This window comes from Chiloscyllium plagiosum, unplaced genomic scaffold (assembly GCF_037043375.1).
Source record: "Chiloscyllium plagiosum isolate Xiang-an unplaced genomic scaffold, Cpla_swu_hap1 HiC_scaffold_6, whole genome shotgun sequence".
Lineage (NCBI taxonomy): Eukaryota > Metazoa > Chordata > Chondrichthyes > Orectolobiformes > Hemiscylliidae > Chiloscyllium > Chiloscyllium plagiosum.
Genome location: NW_028270144.1, coordinates 19,410,549 through 19,424,760, shown reverse-complemented (window position 1 = coordinate 19,424,760; position 14,212 = coordinate 19,410,549). Strand labels below are relative to the sequence as shown.

The 14,212-nt window shown below is 40.1% G+C and overlaps 1 protein-coding gene across 1 annotated transcript in view; it reads left to right on the top strand.

Annotated features, from left to right (window-relative positions):
- tm9sf2 (transmembrane 9 superfamily member 2) overlaps positions 1-14,212 on the top strand; it is a 64,817-nt gene that overhangs the window by 43,063 nt on the left and 7,542 nt on the right. Inside the window, exons 10-13 of the mRNA XM_043691298.2 lie at positions 2,115-2,247; positions 2,572-2,691; positions 3,535-3,592; positions 11,142-11,301. Coding sequence (XP_043547233.1) covers positions 2,115-2,247; positions 2,572-2,691; positions 3,535-3,592; positions 11,142-11,301 — 471 coding nt within the window. The remainder of the gene's footprint in view (positions 1-2,114; positions 2,248-2,571; positions 2,692-3,534; positions 3,593-11,141; positions 11,302-14,212) is intronic.

Genomic DNA, 14,212 nt, shown 5'->3' with positions numbered 1-14,212 from the left:
TGAGTGTTGTAGTTTCTGTGAGACAATTGCCTGTTGGTTACACCACTCCTTGATGTATTTCGAGCAATATGGACTGCACAATTTAGGCAAGATATTTTGGCTTTGGAGGAAATAAAATATCTATTTGCAGGAATTATACCTGAATTCTGAGGCTAAAATTACAAAATATTACATGTCTTCAAGCTTAATTCCAGAAGGTTAAGAGTGGCACAGTGGTTAGCACTGCTGCCTCACAGCGCCAGAGACCCGGGTTCAATTCCCGCCTCAGGCGACTGACTGTGTGGAGTTTGCACGTTCTCCCCGTGTCTTTGTGGGTTTCCTCCGGGTGCTCCAGTTTCCAAAGATGTGCAGGGTCAGGTGAATTGGCCATAATAAATTGCCCGTAGTGTTAGGTTAGGGGTATGGGTGGGTTGCGCTTCGGCGGGTCAGTGTGGACTTGTTGGGCCGAAGGGCCTGTAATGTAATCTAAAGATAACTTGACCAGAGTTTTCAAGGTATTAAGGGGAATTTAGAAAGTGGGTAGAGCAAAACTATTTCCACTAGGGAGACGAGGACTAAAGAGCATAATCTAAAAATTGGAACCAAAACTTTCAGGAGTGAAATTAGGAAACTTTGTTACTTGTAAAGAAGGATAGAAGTTTGGAATTCTTCATCAAGTAACATTTGATGATGATGGAATATATCTTACCTTTAAAACTGAGGTTCAGAGATTTTTGTTTTCTAAACATGTTTGAAAATATTGGTAAAAGTGGGGTATATGGTGTTAGGTCACAGATCAGCCACTTTCTGTCTGAATGGCAAAACAGACATGAGAAGTTAAATAGTCTTCTGTTCCTATGTTTGCAGCACAAGGGCAATAAGGAAGGGATGATTACCAGGTGTTTTTCTTAGAGTGGGCATCATATTTGGTTTTAAATAAATCACATTGATCCAATTAATAGTTGAAAGGTTGTTTTGATAACATTTTGAGAGACATGCACAAGTCCTTGCTCAATTTACTTTGAATGTTCATTTCAATGGTTCTGCATTTTCATGCAGCTCTAGTGCTTATACCAAAATTCTATTGAGTAGTGCTAATTCTTAAAGTTGCTGAATTTAAAATTTTGGCTGAGTTTCAAGATCTCTGGGTGTTATCCAAAGAAGAATAAGAACTCGTGGTTTTCTGGCTATTATTCAACACCAACAGGATCATGCCAGCCAGCCCCTTATCTGTAATTTGTAGCAATGTGTCGCAAAAATCATCCAGGACCTCTTCAACACTAGCAAAGGGCAATAAGTATATTGTAACACCACCACATATGTTCTCCACCATGTTACACAATCCCTTAAACAGCACTGTAGGGCTCTCTTCATAGGTATTGCAGTGATCCAAGAAGAAGTTCTCTCTTTCTCGAGGGCAAGTGGTGTTAGCTGATAGGCATTGCTCTCAAGATCAGTATTTATGTTCCATGAATAAAAATAATTTTAAGTATGTTACAGTAGAAACTTAGATTTCCACAAACTTTTGTTCAAAGCTTGTTTCTTCATTTCCTTCCTAAATAGAAAAGTTCTAATTATAAGATTCTTCCTCAGTTTACTGGTTTCTTCACCAGTGAATTTAGTTTTCATGTAACTGGCCTTTTAATCTCATCATTGCTTTTAAGTACCTTGCTTAGATCATCCCTCAACTTCAAAGTCAGAGGAAGTTCATGCAATCTGCCATTTAAAATTTATCATTTTCTTTCTCTCTTTCCCTCTCACTCCCACTCTCACTTACTGAGTCACTCTTCCACCTGTAATTTGCATACTGTTAGACAAGATAATCCCCACAAAGTTAGAATGCTTGTATTTTGATATTGGCTGGAGTTGTAGAAATCACTAGTCTCTTCCTTCTGGCTGATTATCAAATTACCATGAAAAGAGGAGAAACTTTTTTAAGGCACGGATGTCTGTTTTTTAAATGGATCACCTGATATAAGTTAACATGTTTTTTCCTTCTCTGTAAAGTAGCATTGATTTTGTACTTTTAATTTAAATTTGTGATATCTGACTAGGTTTTTAATACAAATTATTTTTAATTAGGTGATTATATTGTATGGATAACATATTTTAAGATATTGTTTAATTTCTTCTAGGAAGACGCCCAGGAGGAATTTGGATGGAAATTAGTACATGGTGATGTCTTTAGACCACCTCGGAAAGGAATGATGTTATCTGTTTTCCTGGGTTCTGGCACTCAAATCTTTATCATGATGTTTGTTACTCTATGTACGTATGCAGTCACTTTTTGTACTTAAAGTAGCAAATCAAATTGCTATCAGTGTGCAATCTGATAACTGAAAATTAAAAAGATTCTAATTTAAGATGTTTCATATTGGTAGATTTTCATTCTGCAGTGAGTTTATCTTTGACTGTCTCAGTCAAATGTAAAATTTGTGAATCACTATAAACTGATTATTTTAAATTCTATTCCTGTTTCCATTATCCAAAATGATAAATATGTTTAGCTGTATTTTACTTCTATTATAGTATCTATATATTATGTATGTTTTATAGAATATTATTTATGATTGTTTTTGTTTAATTCCTCAGTTTTTGCATGCCTGGGATTTTTATCACCTGCAAACAGAGGTGCTTTGATGACTTGTGCAGTTGTCTTGTGGGTGCTGCTTGGGACTCCAGCAGGCTATGTAGCTGCCAGATACTACAAATGTAAGTAAGAGAGATTTAAACTGACAGGATTTCTATTCATTAGTTTCAATTATCATCACCCTTTGGCAACTGAACAACTTAATTATGCTAGGAGTAGCCTTTTAAGATCTAATTAAGTCACTACAACCTGTTTTTTGGTGAATGTTGGAAAATATGCAGCAGATTATAATTATTAAAGGCAAGGGCACTTAATCGCTTTTGTTTAAGCTGATATCCAATGTATTTATTTTCTCTTTTTGGTTGCTGTGTGCCTTGTATGCGCAAATTACTATTCCCATGTTATTGCCAATGTTACTGTTTGCAATTATGAAAGAGCGACCTGTTTGATTTCTCCTGCTTCTGCTCAAATACTTCTTTGTTTCTATGAGTTGAACTCTACTTGGTGCCTCTTTGAGACAAGCATTTTTGAGATCAGAAACTTGATGTGTCCAGTATTGTGGCCAGAGTCATCACGCTACTATATAATGTATTGTTGGAACCACGAACTTAGTATCATACAAAACCATGTAGTGTATTCAGCCTTCAGTGCATTCAATAATTCTGTTCACTGCCCACCTCCACACAACACCTTCTTCTGTAATAAAGTGTAAATCCAACAACACAAACATGATTTTGGTTAAACAAGCCTTCTGCAATCTTAAACTCACTTCGTCAAGGTAGAGTTGAAATATGTAATAACAGATGCGTTCCCCTCTTTGTCGTTTGTTATTTGTGTGCCTATCACAGAGAGTGAAATATTTGCAATAAACTATTTTAGTTACACTTGTACAGATTCTTTGAAGGAAACTTCATTTCTTGCTACGTAGCTATAAAATGATTGCACTAATTTATGTTTCTTAATAGCATTTGGTGGGGAGAAATGGAAAACAAATGTATTATTGACCTCTCTTCTGTGCCCAGGGTAAGTCACTTTATATTTATAGAAAGTTTATCCAGTTATAACATAATTTTTTAATATAAAAGTAATATAATATTTTAACATAATGTCAGAGTCAGCATGGATTTATGAAAGAGAAATCATGCCTGACAAAGATATTGGAATTCTTTGTGGATATAATGAGTATAGTTGTTAACAGGGACCCAGTGGATGTTGTTAACTTGGACTTTCAGAATGCTTTTAATAAGGTCCCACATAAGACATTAGCATGTAAGAGCACCTGGGATTAGGGGTATTGTACTGGCAAAAATAGAGAATTGGTTGGCAGCCAGAAAACAAAAAAGTAGGAATAAACAGGTATTTTTCTGAGTGACACTCATTGCCTAGTGGGGTATCAAAGTTTAAGTGCTACGACTCCAACTATTTGCAATATATATTAATGATTTAGATGAGGGAGTATCTCTTAAGTTTGTAGATGACAAAACTTGATGGGAGAGCGATCAGTGAAGAGGATGCAGAAATGCTTTAGTGTGATTTGGATAGATTGAGTGAGCAGATGTATGACAGATGAAGTAAGTGGTAAATGTGAAGCTGTCCAATTTGGGAACAAAACCAGGAAGGCAAATTTATTATTAGATTGGGAAAGGGGTGAGGTGAAATGAGAATTGAGTGTTCTCATACATCGGTTGCTGAAAGAAAGCATACAGTGGTGCAGCAGGAGGTAAAGAAAACAAATTATATATTGGTCTTCATAGCGAGAAGATTCAAGTACAGGAGCAGGAATACCTTGCTTAATTGTATTTGCTTTGGTGAGATCACACCTGTCGTATTATGTGCAGTTTTGGTCGTCTTTATCTGAAGATGGTAGTAACGATTTGGAGGTACCGGTGTTGGACTGGGGTGTACAAAGTGAAAAATCACACAACACCAGGTTATAGTCCAACAGGTTTATTTGGAAACACTAACTTTCAGAGTGCTGCTCTTTCAGGTGGTTGTGGAGTATAAGATCACGAGACACAGAATTTATAGCAAAAGTTCAAAGTGTGATGGAACTGAAATGATACATTGAAAAAGACCTTGATTGTTTGTTAAGTCTCTCATCTTTGAGAACGACCATGTTGATTTCAGTTCTTTCATATGTAAATCCCAGAACTTTTAAAAATTTTTTTAAATGAACTTTAATAATAGGTGCCATGTCAGCTTAGATAATGCATCAAAGGTGTAAGGTTAAAGTCTGTCTTTGTGTCCCAATGTTCAGGCAGTGACCTTATTACTCAGTCTCTGAAATGTGGCTGGTGCATTTTTCATACCAAATGGCATGACTTTGAACTGCTATAGTCCATTTGGCATTATGAAAGCCAAAATTGCCTTTGCTCTCTCTGACAGAGATATTTGTCAGTAGCCTCTGAGCAAGTCCAACTTAGAAATATAAGTTGCTTGTCCCACTTTTTCGACACAGTCCTCCAACCGTGGAATTGGATATGCATCAGTCTTTGTGACGGCGTTGACTTTGTGATAGTTCACACATAACCATTGAGTACCATCTGGCTTTGGCACCATGACTATGGTCCAGGTCACTGTAACTCACTTTGATTAAGCCATCTTGGAGCATGAGCTCTATCTTCTTCTGAACCTGTGCCAACTTTAGAGGGTTATGCCAATAAGGATGTTAGGCGAAAGTGAGGACTGGAGATGAATCGAGAATGTGTTGCTGAAAAAGCACAACAGATTAGGCAGCATCCGAGGAGCAGGAAAATCTATGTTTCAGGCAAAAGCCCTTCTTCCTTTCTTGAGTCCTTATCAAGTAGTTCGCCTCACTCCATTTCCTTTCGATTTGATACGGTCCACAAAATCTTTTAAAGCATTACCTGTGACTGGAAGTAACACCAATACCTTATCCCCAGTTGAAAAATTGTGAATTTGTGATTTCTTATCTTCTTCCTGTTTCATTGTATGCTGTTCTCTAAAATTTGACACACAGCTCAAATGGGTGGTCTCTGAATTCTGATTTATTAATTTCTCCTTCATCAATTTTAACGGTCCTCTTCATGCCCAAAAATTAATTCAAATGGACTGGATTTGGTTGATTCATTTGGTGCATCTCTGATCACAAAAGCCCTTCTTTAGGACTGAGGCTGGGAGCCTTGAGTGGGGGTGGGGTTGGGGGATAAATGGGCTGTAAAGATGCTGTTTAATCGGAATAGCATCTCCAATCTTGACATCGTGCACAATTAGGTTAGTACTTCCCAGTTTACTTCCGCATATCTCCCCATGTGATAGTAATAACTCTTCCAGGTCATTTCAATTTTCTTGTGGATGGTAACTCAATAATTTATCCCAATTTTTGACAACTCTCTCATTTGTCCAATTTGATTTGAGGAATGTCCAATTCAGAATCCTCTGAACTTTGTTCTTCCTTCTGTGCTGTAATCATTAACACCTTCTCCTCTTGCTTTCCTTCCCTATCAAAATACCTTTTGATCATATTCTCATGACACACTGTGAGATTTCTTCCTTTCTTGAGTCCTTATCAAGTAGTTCGCCTCACTCCATTTCCTTTCGATTTGATACGGTCCACAAAATCTTTTAAAGCATTACCTGTGACTGGAAGTAACACCAATACCTTATCCCCAGTTGAAAAATTGTGAATTTGTGATTTCTTATCTTCTTCCTGTTTCATTGTATGCTGTTCTCTAAAATTTGACACACAGCTCAAATGGGTGGTCTCTGAATTCTGATTTATTAATTTCTCCTTAATCAATTTTAACGGTCCTCTTCATGCCCAAAAATTAATTCAAATGGACTGGATTTGGTTGATTCATTTGGTGCATCTCTGATCACAAAAGATACAACCACAACTCCCCTTCTCCCAATCATCTGGATAATCCTGACCATAAGCTCTCAACACTGTCCTTAGTGTTTGATGCCATCTCTCTAGTGATTCTGGATGGTACACAATCGATTTGAATTGTTTTATTCTCAAGCTATCCATAACCATCCCCAATAGTTTGGATGTGAAGCTTGATCCTTGATCTGACTGGATTTCTACTGGTAGTCCGTATCTAGTCAAACATTTAACTAATTCTTCTACAACTCTTTTAGCTGTGATGTTATCTAATGGGGTTGCCTCTGGAAATCTAGTCAACACATCCATCATTATTAATAAATACTTGAGATAGGGGACCTACACAATCAGTCAAGACTCTTGTGAAATGTTCCTCAAATGCTGGAATAGGTATTAAAGGTGCAGGTTTTATTACTGCCTGTAGTTTTCTGATTAGCTAAAATGTATGACACGTGTGGCAAAATTCAACGACATCCTTGTGTGGTCTAGGCCAGTAAAAATGTCTTTGTAATTTCGCCTGTGTTTTCCTCACCCCTAAATGACCTCCTTTCTACCCTATTAGGAAAATAATTTGATGAATCTCTGCCCATTTCTCATCTGCTTGAATGTGTGATGGTCTCCATTTCCTCAATAAGACATAATTTGTTAGGTAATAACACACAGGGATGCATTCACTCTCCTATGTCTATGCCTTTTGATCAACTATTTAACTTCTCATATTTTGCTGTAACTCAATAAGCAGAGCAGAGCTAAAGCCACTTGCATGTTTACCTAGTTGCTCCAGCTCTGTTCCACTTATTTGATCAAAAAGGTCCCTGATAAAGCGATGTCAACTTCGTTACATGTGCCTTTTGATCTCTCCCGCTTCAACTTGTGCCTCTGTGATCTTGTGATCACACAATCTGGGAAAATTCCTGATTAAACATCCTTCATTCCTTCAATTGCCTGCTTCTCCACTAGTTTTTCAACTAGAGTAGGAAGCATGCCTACCGGTGAATCAGCTATATCATTTGCAAGGACAAATTGTATTCCTGGAGCTGAGAGTTTCTCCAGTACTCCTACCACAGATTCTCCACTCTCTGGACTCTTTAGCCTCACTTTACATAATTGAGTGCTTCTTGAATCACCATGAATTCCTGTTACCAGTACATTTTCTGGCAATAGTCCCTCAGGAGTACATAGTTCCTTCAGTATTACAGACTGAGGGGATCCTGTGTCCTTTAATATTGTAACCTCTTTATCTGCTGTTCCTGGCTATTTGAATAAACTTTACCCTTGCATGTATATTTTTTAAGCAGATCTGGCACTTCCTCCTTAATCAACCTTTGATTATCTTGTACACTCTGAGGCACTTGTCTAATTTCCCAACAAAACTCCCAGGCTTGTCCAGTTTTCCTACATCTCGCTGTATCCTAGTCCATCAACACTGATTTCATGTGGCCCATTTTATTACATTGAAAACACTGGAGATTTTTAACTTCTTTGTCCCCCTCAAGGTTCTCTTTTTTAACCTGTGGTAAGTTATCCTTATAATCCTCACTGAGATCTACTTTTCCCTTTCCCTGTGAGAATTTCTCTTTGCCCCAATCTCTATCCCTCATGGACTGAAATTGATTCTGGAATCCAAACCGTGTTTTGTGGACCAGCTCGTTATCATCAGCCACTTCAGCCGCTAGTCTTGCTGTTTTAACTCTCTGCTCTTCCACATGAGTTTGCATTACTTCAGGCAGTGAATTTTTGAATTCTTCCAAAATAATTACCTCTCTAAGGGCAGCATAGGGTTATTCGATTTTTGAAGCTGTTATCAATCTGTCGAAATTATTCTGTTTGATCCTTTCAAACCTGGGTCCGTCCTTAGATTCTTGAAACGTTGTCTGTAGGCTTCTGGTACAAGCTGATATTCACTTAAAATGGCTTTTTTCACCACCTCCAGATACCTCCTCTGATAGGGATGCGAATACCTCACTAGCCCCTACCTCCAAGTTGTGTTTGGATCAACAAAACCCGCATTGCCACTGGCCACTGCTTTGTTTAGCCATCTTTTGAAAAAGGTTTCCACATCGATCTCGTTTAATTTAGGCAATGCTTGAACATACTTAAACAGTTTCTCACTCGGCTTCTGATTACCAGAGGCTTGCTCATCCTCACTCTCTTCCTCACTAAGCCTACCTTCAGCCTTTATCTCTCACCTTTTAAGCTGACTTCCTTTTGAAGTTCAAAAGCTCTCTCTTTCTCTTCTGCTGCTCTCGCTTTTTCCCTCTCTTCTGCTTTTATTGTAACTCAAACTGTTTCATTTCTGCTGCCCTTTCCTTATCTCTCGTCTCTAACTCAAGCTGCTTCATTTGCATTTGAATTCTTGCCATCTCTATAGATTCTGATGGTTTCTCCAGCAAGTTTAAATGCTGAGCTACTGCTGTAATTATCTCTCCTTTCCTCACAGAAGCAGGCTGGTCCAATCCCAGCTGGTTGGTAAATTCCTGCAGCTTGGTCTTATTTACCTAATGCAAAACTTCCAAAGTCACCACATCCACTTCCAGAAAACTTCTGGTGACTGAAAGAGCCATTACCATCCCAAGCTTTTTCTACCCAACCAAACCAACACACAAAATAAAGACACTAGCACCTGCCACTTGCTGTTTAAAGTCCTGCAAAGAGCCCCCGTCTGTTACGGACAAGGGTAAACCACTCAAAACATTCTTAAGCAGGCAGCCCAGACCAAAACTTTGCAATTTGTTTTGGTAAGTGTACAGTGAAAATTACCTGGAGTAAGTTAGCTGGGTTGACTACCAGGTTTTAAAACAGACAAAAATTTATTCACAAAATTACACAATGAAACATAAAGAACCCCTACAGAACTCAGTCTATCCAAACTGTTCCAAATATACATAACAATCCCAATAAGCAAACCCACTTAAAAAAACAGTAAAAATGGAACAAATGTTTACAGGTTGAAGTTAGAAGGGCAGAAGAGAGGAAGAGCCTGTTTCCACACAGCTCACTGTGCATCTAGTAATTTGTAGTTGTGTGTCTCTGGAATGGCTATAAAATCATACTGTTTAACCATGTTTGCACTCATTTATTTTGTTCCAAATATGCCATGCATTTAAGTAGAAAGTCATTAGTTTTGCATTTTCACTTTTGTTTCCCCTTTGTCCCTCCCTACTTGCTAATGCTTTTTATATGTGTGTTTACTGTGTCTCTTTCTGTCCCACTCTGGCCAGCATTGTCAAAATAGATGCCCTGCAATGCTTTAGCTTTGCAAGTCTATGTGTCCCCACCCCACAACCAAATTAGTTTAAAACCTGTCTACAGTCTGATTTATTTGATTCACAAGGACGCTACTCCCAAAACTATTTAATTGAAACCTGTCCAACTGGAACAGCTCCTTTCTACCCCTGTATTGGGAATACCATGACCTGAAACACATTATTCCCAAACAATCTTTAATCCACGCATTTAACTCATTGATTTTCATTTATCCTATGCTAATTTGCCCATGTTTACAGCTTGAGCAACATTGAATCAAAGTTCAGTTGGAGTCACCACATCAGGGAGGGGAAGGATTACCTGGGCACTGTTCCAGGGGTCAGTCACACCTGTTGGATTAAGTCATTCAAACTTGTTCTATGATGAAGACCAGGAGAGTGTAATTGTAGGTGAGGCAGATATGGGAACCCAAGTGACAGCTCTCAAGAAGCTTCAGCCCTGCAGTTGTCCAACAGGAATGAGGTTCCTGCAACCAGTATGAATGAGTGTGGGGACTGTAATAATGATGAACACCCTCTCCATAACAGTGTAGTACAGGGAGCTATTCAAATGGGGAAGAAAATAGGAATGTCGTAGTAAAGGGGAATAGCTAATGTTCTCTGCAGCTGTCAACATGACACAAGGCAGGGCTAAGGATATTTCCTGAGATCTGGACGGAAATTTGGAGCAGCAGGAGAGGGATCCAGTTGTTAACGTTGAATGTAGAGTCATGCAGTCCAGAAACAGACCCTTTGGTCCAACGTTTGGACCAAACATCCTAACTCGAGCTAGTCCCATTTGCCAGCATTTGGCTCATATCCCTTTAAACCCTTCCTGTTCATGTCCCCATCCCGATGCCTTTTAAATTCTGTAATTGTATCTGCCTCCATCACTTCCTCTGGGAGATCATCCCATACACGCGCCACCCTCTGTGTGAAAAAGTTATCCCTCAAGTCCTTTTTAAATCTTACCCCTCTCACCTCAAACCTCTAATTTTGGATCCTCTGCCATTTTAGCTATTCACCCTATCTGTGCCCCTCATGATTTTAGAAACCTCTAAAAGATCACCCCTCAGCCTCCAATGCTCCAGGGGAAATTGCCAGCCTATTCAGCTTGTCTCTATAACTCAAACCTTCCAACCCCAGCAACATCCTCGTAAATCTTTTCTGCACCCTGTCAAGTTTGGCAACGTCCTTCCTATAGAAGGGTCTCAGGACTAGAAAAGTCAGAGTGACAGGACTAGAAAAGTTCTGATGGAAGATTTTGAACATTTAGGAGCTAAACTAAAATGCAGAACGTCCTAGATGATGGTCTTGTGAGGGACACCAACATTCCCTGAAAGCATTAAGGAATTCACCAAAGTTTATACCTACTAAATAATTTCCTCATAAATGTACTTTACATGTGAAGATTCCTTCAGGCATATGTTTATATTATATCTATCAACATGATGACATGAATGTGCCTTTCTTTTGTACCCAGGGTTGTTTTTGCTGATTTCTTTATCATGAATCTGATTCTTTTGGGTGAAGGATCTTCAGCAGCTGTACCCTTTGGAACATTAATTGCTGTCCTGGCATTGTGGTTTGGCATTTCAGTGCCTCTGACATTCCTTGGTGCCTATTTTGGCTTCAAGAAACTTGTAAGTTTCTTTGATACACTTTCTGAAATCAGATTTTTCACTTAATAGAGGTGAAATAATTAATGTCATTAAAAACCAAAATTCACTTACCCATTCTTAAATAAGTTTATTTTTTAATCCCTTTAATTTTTTCAAAATCTGTGCCAATTACTTAAATGAACAATTTCAGAAACTGTAGACAGTGGCTTTCCACAGTCTCGATAGTTAGGGGCACAGATAGGCGGTTTTGTGGGAACGAGAGAGACTCACGTTTGGTATGTTGCCTCCCAGGTGCAAGGGTACGTGATGTCTCTGATCGTGTTTTCCGGGTCCTGGAGGGGGAGGGGGAGCAGCCCGAAGTCGTGGTCCATATTGGCACCAACGACATAGGTAGGAGGAGTGCCGAGGATGTTAGACAGGCTTTCAGGGAGCTAGGTTGGAAGCTCAGAGTTAGAACGAACAGAGTTGTTGTCTCTGGTTTGTTACCCGTGCCACGTGATAGAGATTCGAGGAATAGGGAAAGAGAACACTTAAATGCGTGGCTACAGGGATGGTGCAGGAGGGAGGGATTCCGGTTTTTGGATAACTGGGGTTCTTTCTGGGGACGGTGGGACCTCTATAAACAGGATGGTCTACACCTGAACCTGAGGGGCACCAGTATCCTTGGGGGGAGGTTTGCTAGTACTCTTGGGGGGGGTTTAAACTAACTCTGCAGGGGCATGGGAACCCAGATTGTAGCTTCAGGGTGCAGGGCCTGGAGTGTAGGGAGGTTAGGAACATGGCATCAATTTCCAAGGAGGGTGTCTGTAAACAGGAAAGTGGCTTGAAGTGTGTATACTTCAATGCAAGAAGTATACGAAATAAGGTAGGTGAACTTGCAGCGTGGGTTGGTACCTGGGACTTCGATGTTGTGGCTATTACGGAGACATGGCTAGAACAGGGACAGGATTGGCTGTTGCAGGTTCCAGGATTTAAATGTTTTAGTAGGGTCAGAGGTGGGGGTAAAAGAGGGGGAGGTGTGGCATTGCTTGTCAAAGATAGTATTACAGTGGTGGAAAGGACGATGGATGAGGACTTGCCATCTGAGGTAGTTTGGGCTGAGGTTAGGAATAGGAAAGGTGAGGTCACCCTGTTAGGAGTCTTTTACAGGCCTCCTAATAGTCCTAGAATCATTGAAGAAAGGATAGGGAAGGTGATTCAGGAGATGAGTGACAGTAATAGGGTGGTTGTTATGGGGGACTTTAACTTTCCTGATATTGATTGGGAAAGCTATAGCTCAAGTTCGTTAGATGGGTCAGTGTTTGTTCAATGTGTGCAGGAGAGTTTCCTGACACAATATGTAGACAGGCCAACAAGAGGTGAGGCCATACTGGATTTGGTTCTGGGTAACGAACCAGGCCAGGTGTTAGAATTAGAGGTAGGTGAGCACTTTGGGGATAGTGACCATAATTCGGTGATTTTTACACTCGTGATGGAGAGGGATAAGTGTGTACTACAGGGCAAGAGTTATAGCTGGGGTCAGGGAAATTATGAAGCGGTGAGGCATGACTTAGGATGTGTGGCTTGGAAAAGTAGACTCCAAGGCAAGAGTGTAAATGATATGTGGAGCTTGTTCAAGGAGCAACTATTGAGTGTCCTTGATAATTATGTACCTGTCAGGCAGGGAGGAAAGGGTCGTGTGAGGGAGCCGTGGTTTAATAAGGAATTGGAATCCCTTGTTAAATGGAAGAGGGCGGCCTATCTCAAGATGAGACGTGAAGGTTCAATTGGGGCGATTGAGAGTTATAGGGTAGCCAGGAAGAACCTGAAGAGAGAGCTAAGAGCAGCAAGGAGGGGACATGAAAGGTCCTTAGTCGGTAGGATTAGGGAAAACCCTAAGGCTTTCTATAGGTATGTTAGGAATAAAAGAATGACTAGGGTAGGAATAGGTCCAGTCAAGGATTGTAGTGGGAAGTTGCGTGTGGAGGCGGAAGAGATTGGGGAGACACTGAATGAATACTTTTCTTCAGTATTTACTCAGGAACAGGGCATTGTCGTCGATGTGAATACTGAGTCACAAATAAGTAGAATGGATGGCTTTGAGGTATGTAGAGAAGAGGTGTTGGAAATCCTGGAAAAGGTGAAAATAGATAAGTCCCCTGGGCCTGATGGCATTTATCCTAGGATTCTCTGGGAAGCAAGGGAGGAGATTGCAGAGCCATTGGCCTTGATTTTTATGTCCTCTTTGTCTACTGGATTAGTGCCAGAAGACTGGAGGATAGCAAATGTGGTTCCCTTGTTCAAAAAGGGGAGTAGGGATAACCCTAGTAACTATAGGCCGGTGAGTCTCACTTCTGTTGTGGGCAAAGTCTTAGAGAGAATTGTAAGGGATAGGATTTATGCACATCTGGATAGGAATAATGTGATCAAGGATAGTCAGCATGGTTTTGTGAAGGGCAGGTCGTGCCTCACAAACCTTATTGAATTCTTTGAAAAGGTGACGAAGGAGGTTGATGATGGGAAAGCGGTAGATGTGGTATATATGGATTTTAGTAAGGCGTTTGATAAGGTTCCCCATGGTAGGCTACTGCAGAAAATACGGAGATATGGCATTGAGGGTGAGTTGGAGGTTTGGATTAGGAATTGGCTGGATGGAAGAAGACAGAGGGTAGTAGTTGATGGCAAAGTTTCTTCATGGAGTGCCGTCACTAGCGGTGTTCCGCAAGGATCTGTTTTGGGACCATTGCTGTTTGTCATTTTTATAAATGACCTGGAAGAGGGGTTAGAAGGTTGGGTGAGCAAGTTTGCGGATGATACGAAAGTCGGAGGAGTTGTTGACAGTGAGGAAGGATGTGGCAGGTTACAGCAGGACATAGAGAAGCTGCAGAGCTGGGCAGAAAGGTGGCAAATGGAATTCAATGTAGCTAAGTGTGAGGTGATTCACTTTGGGAAG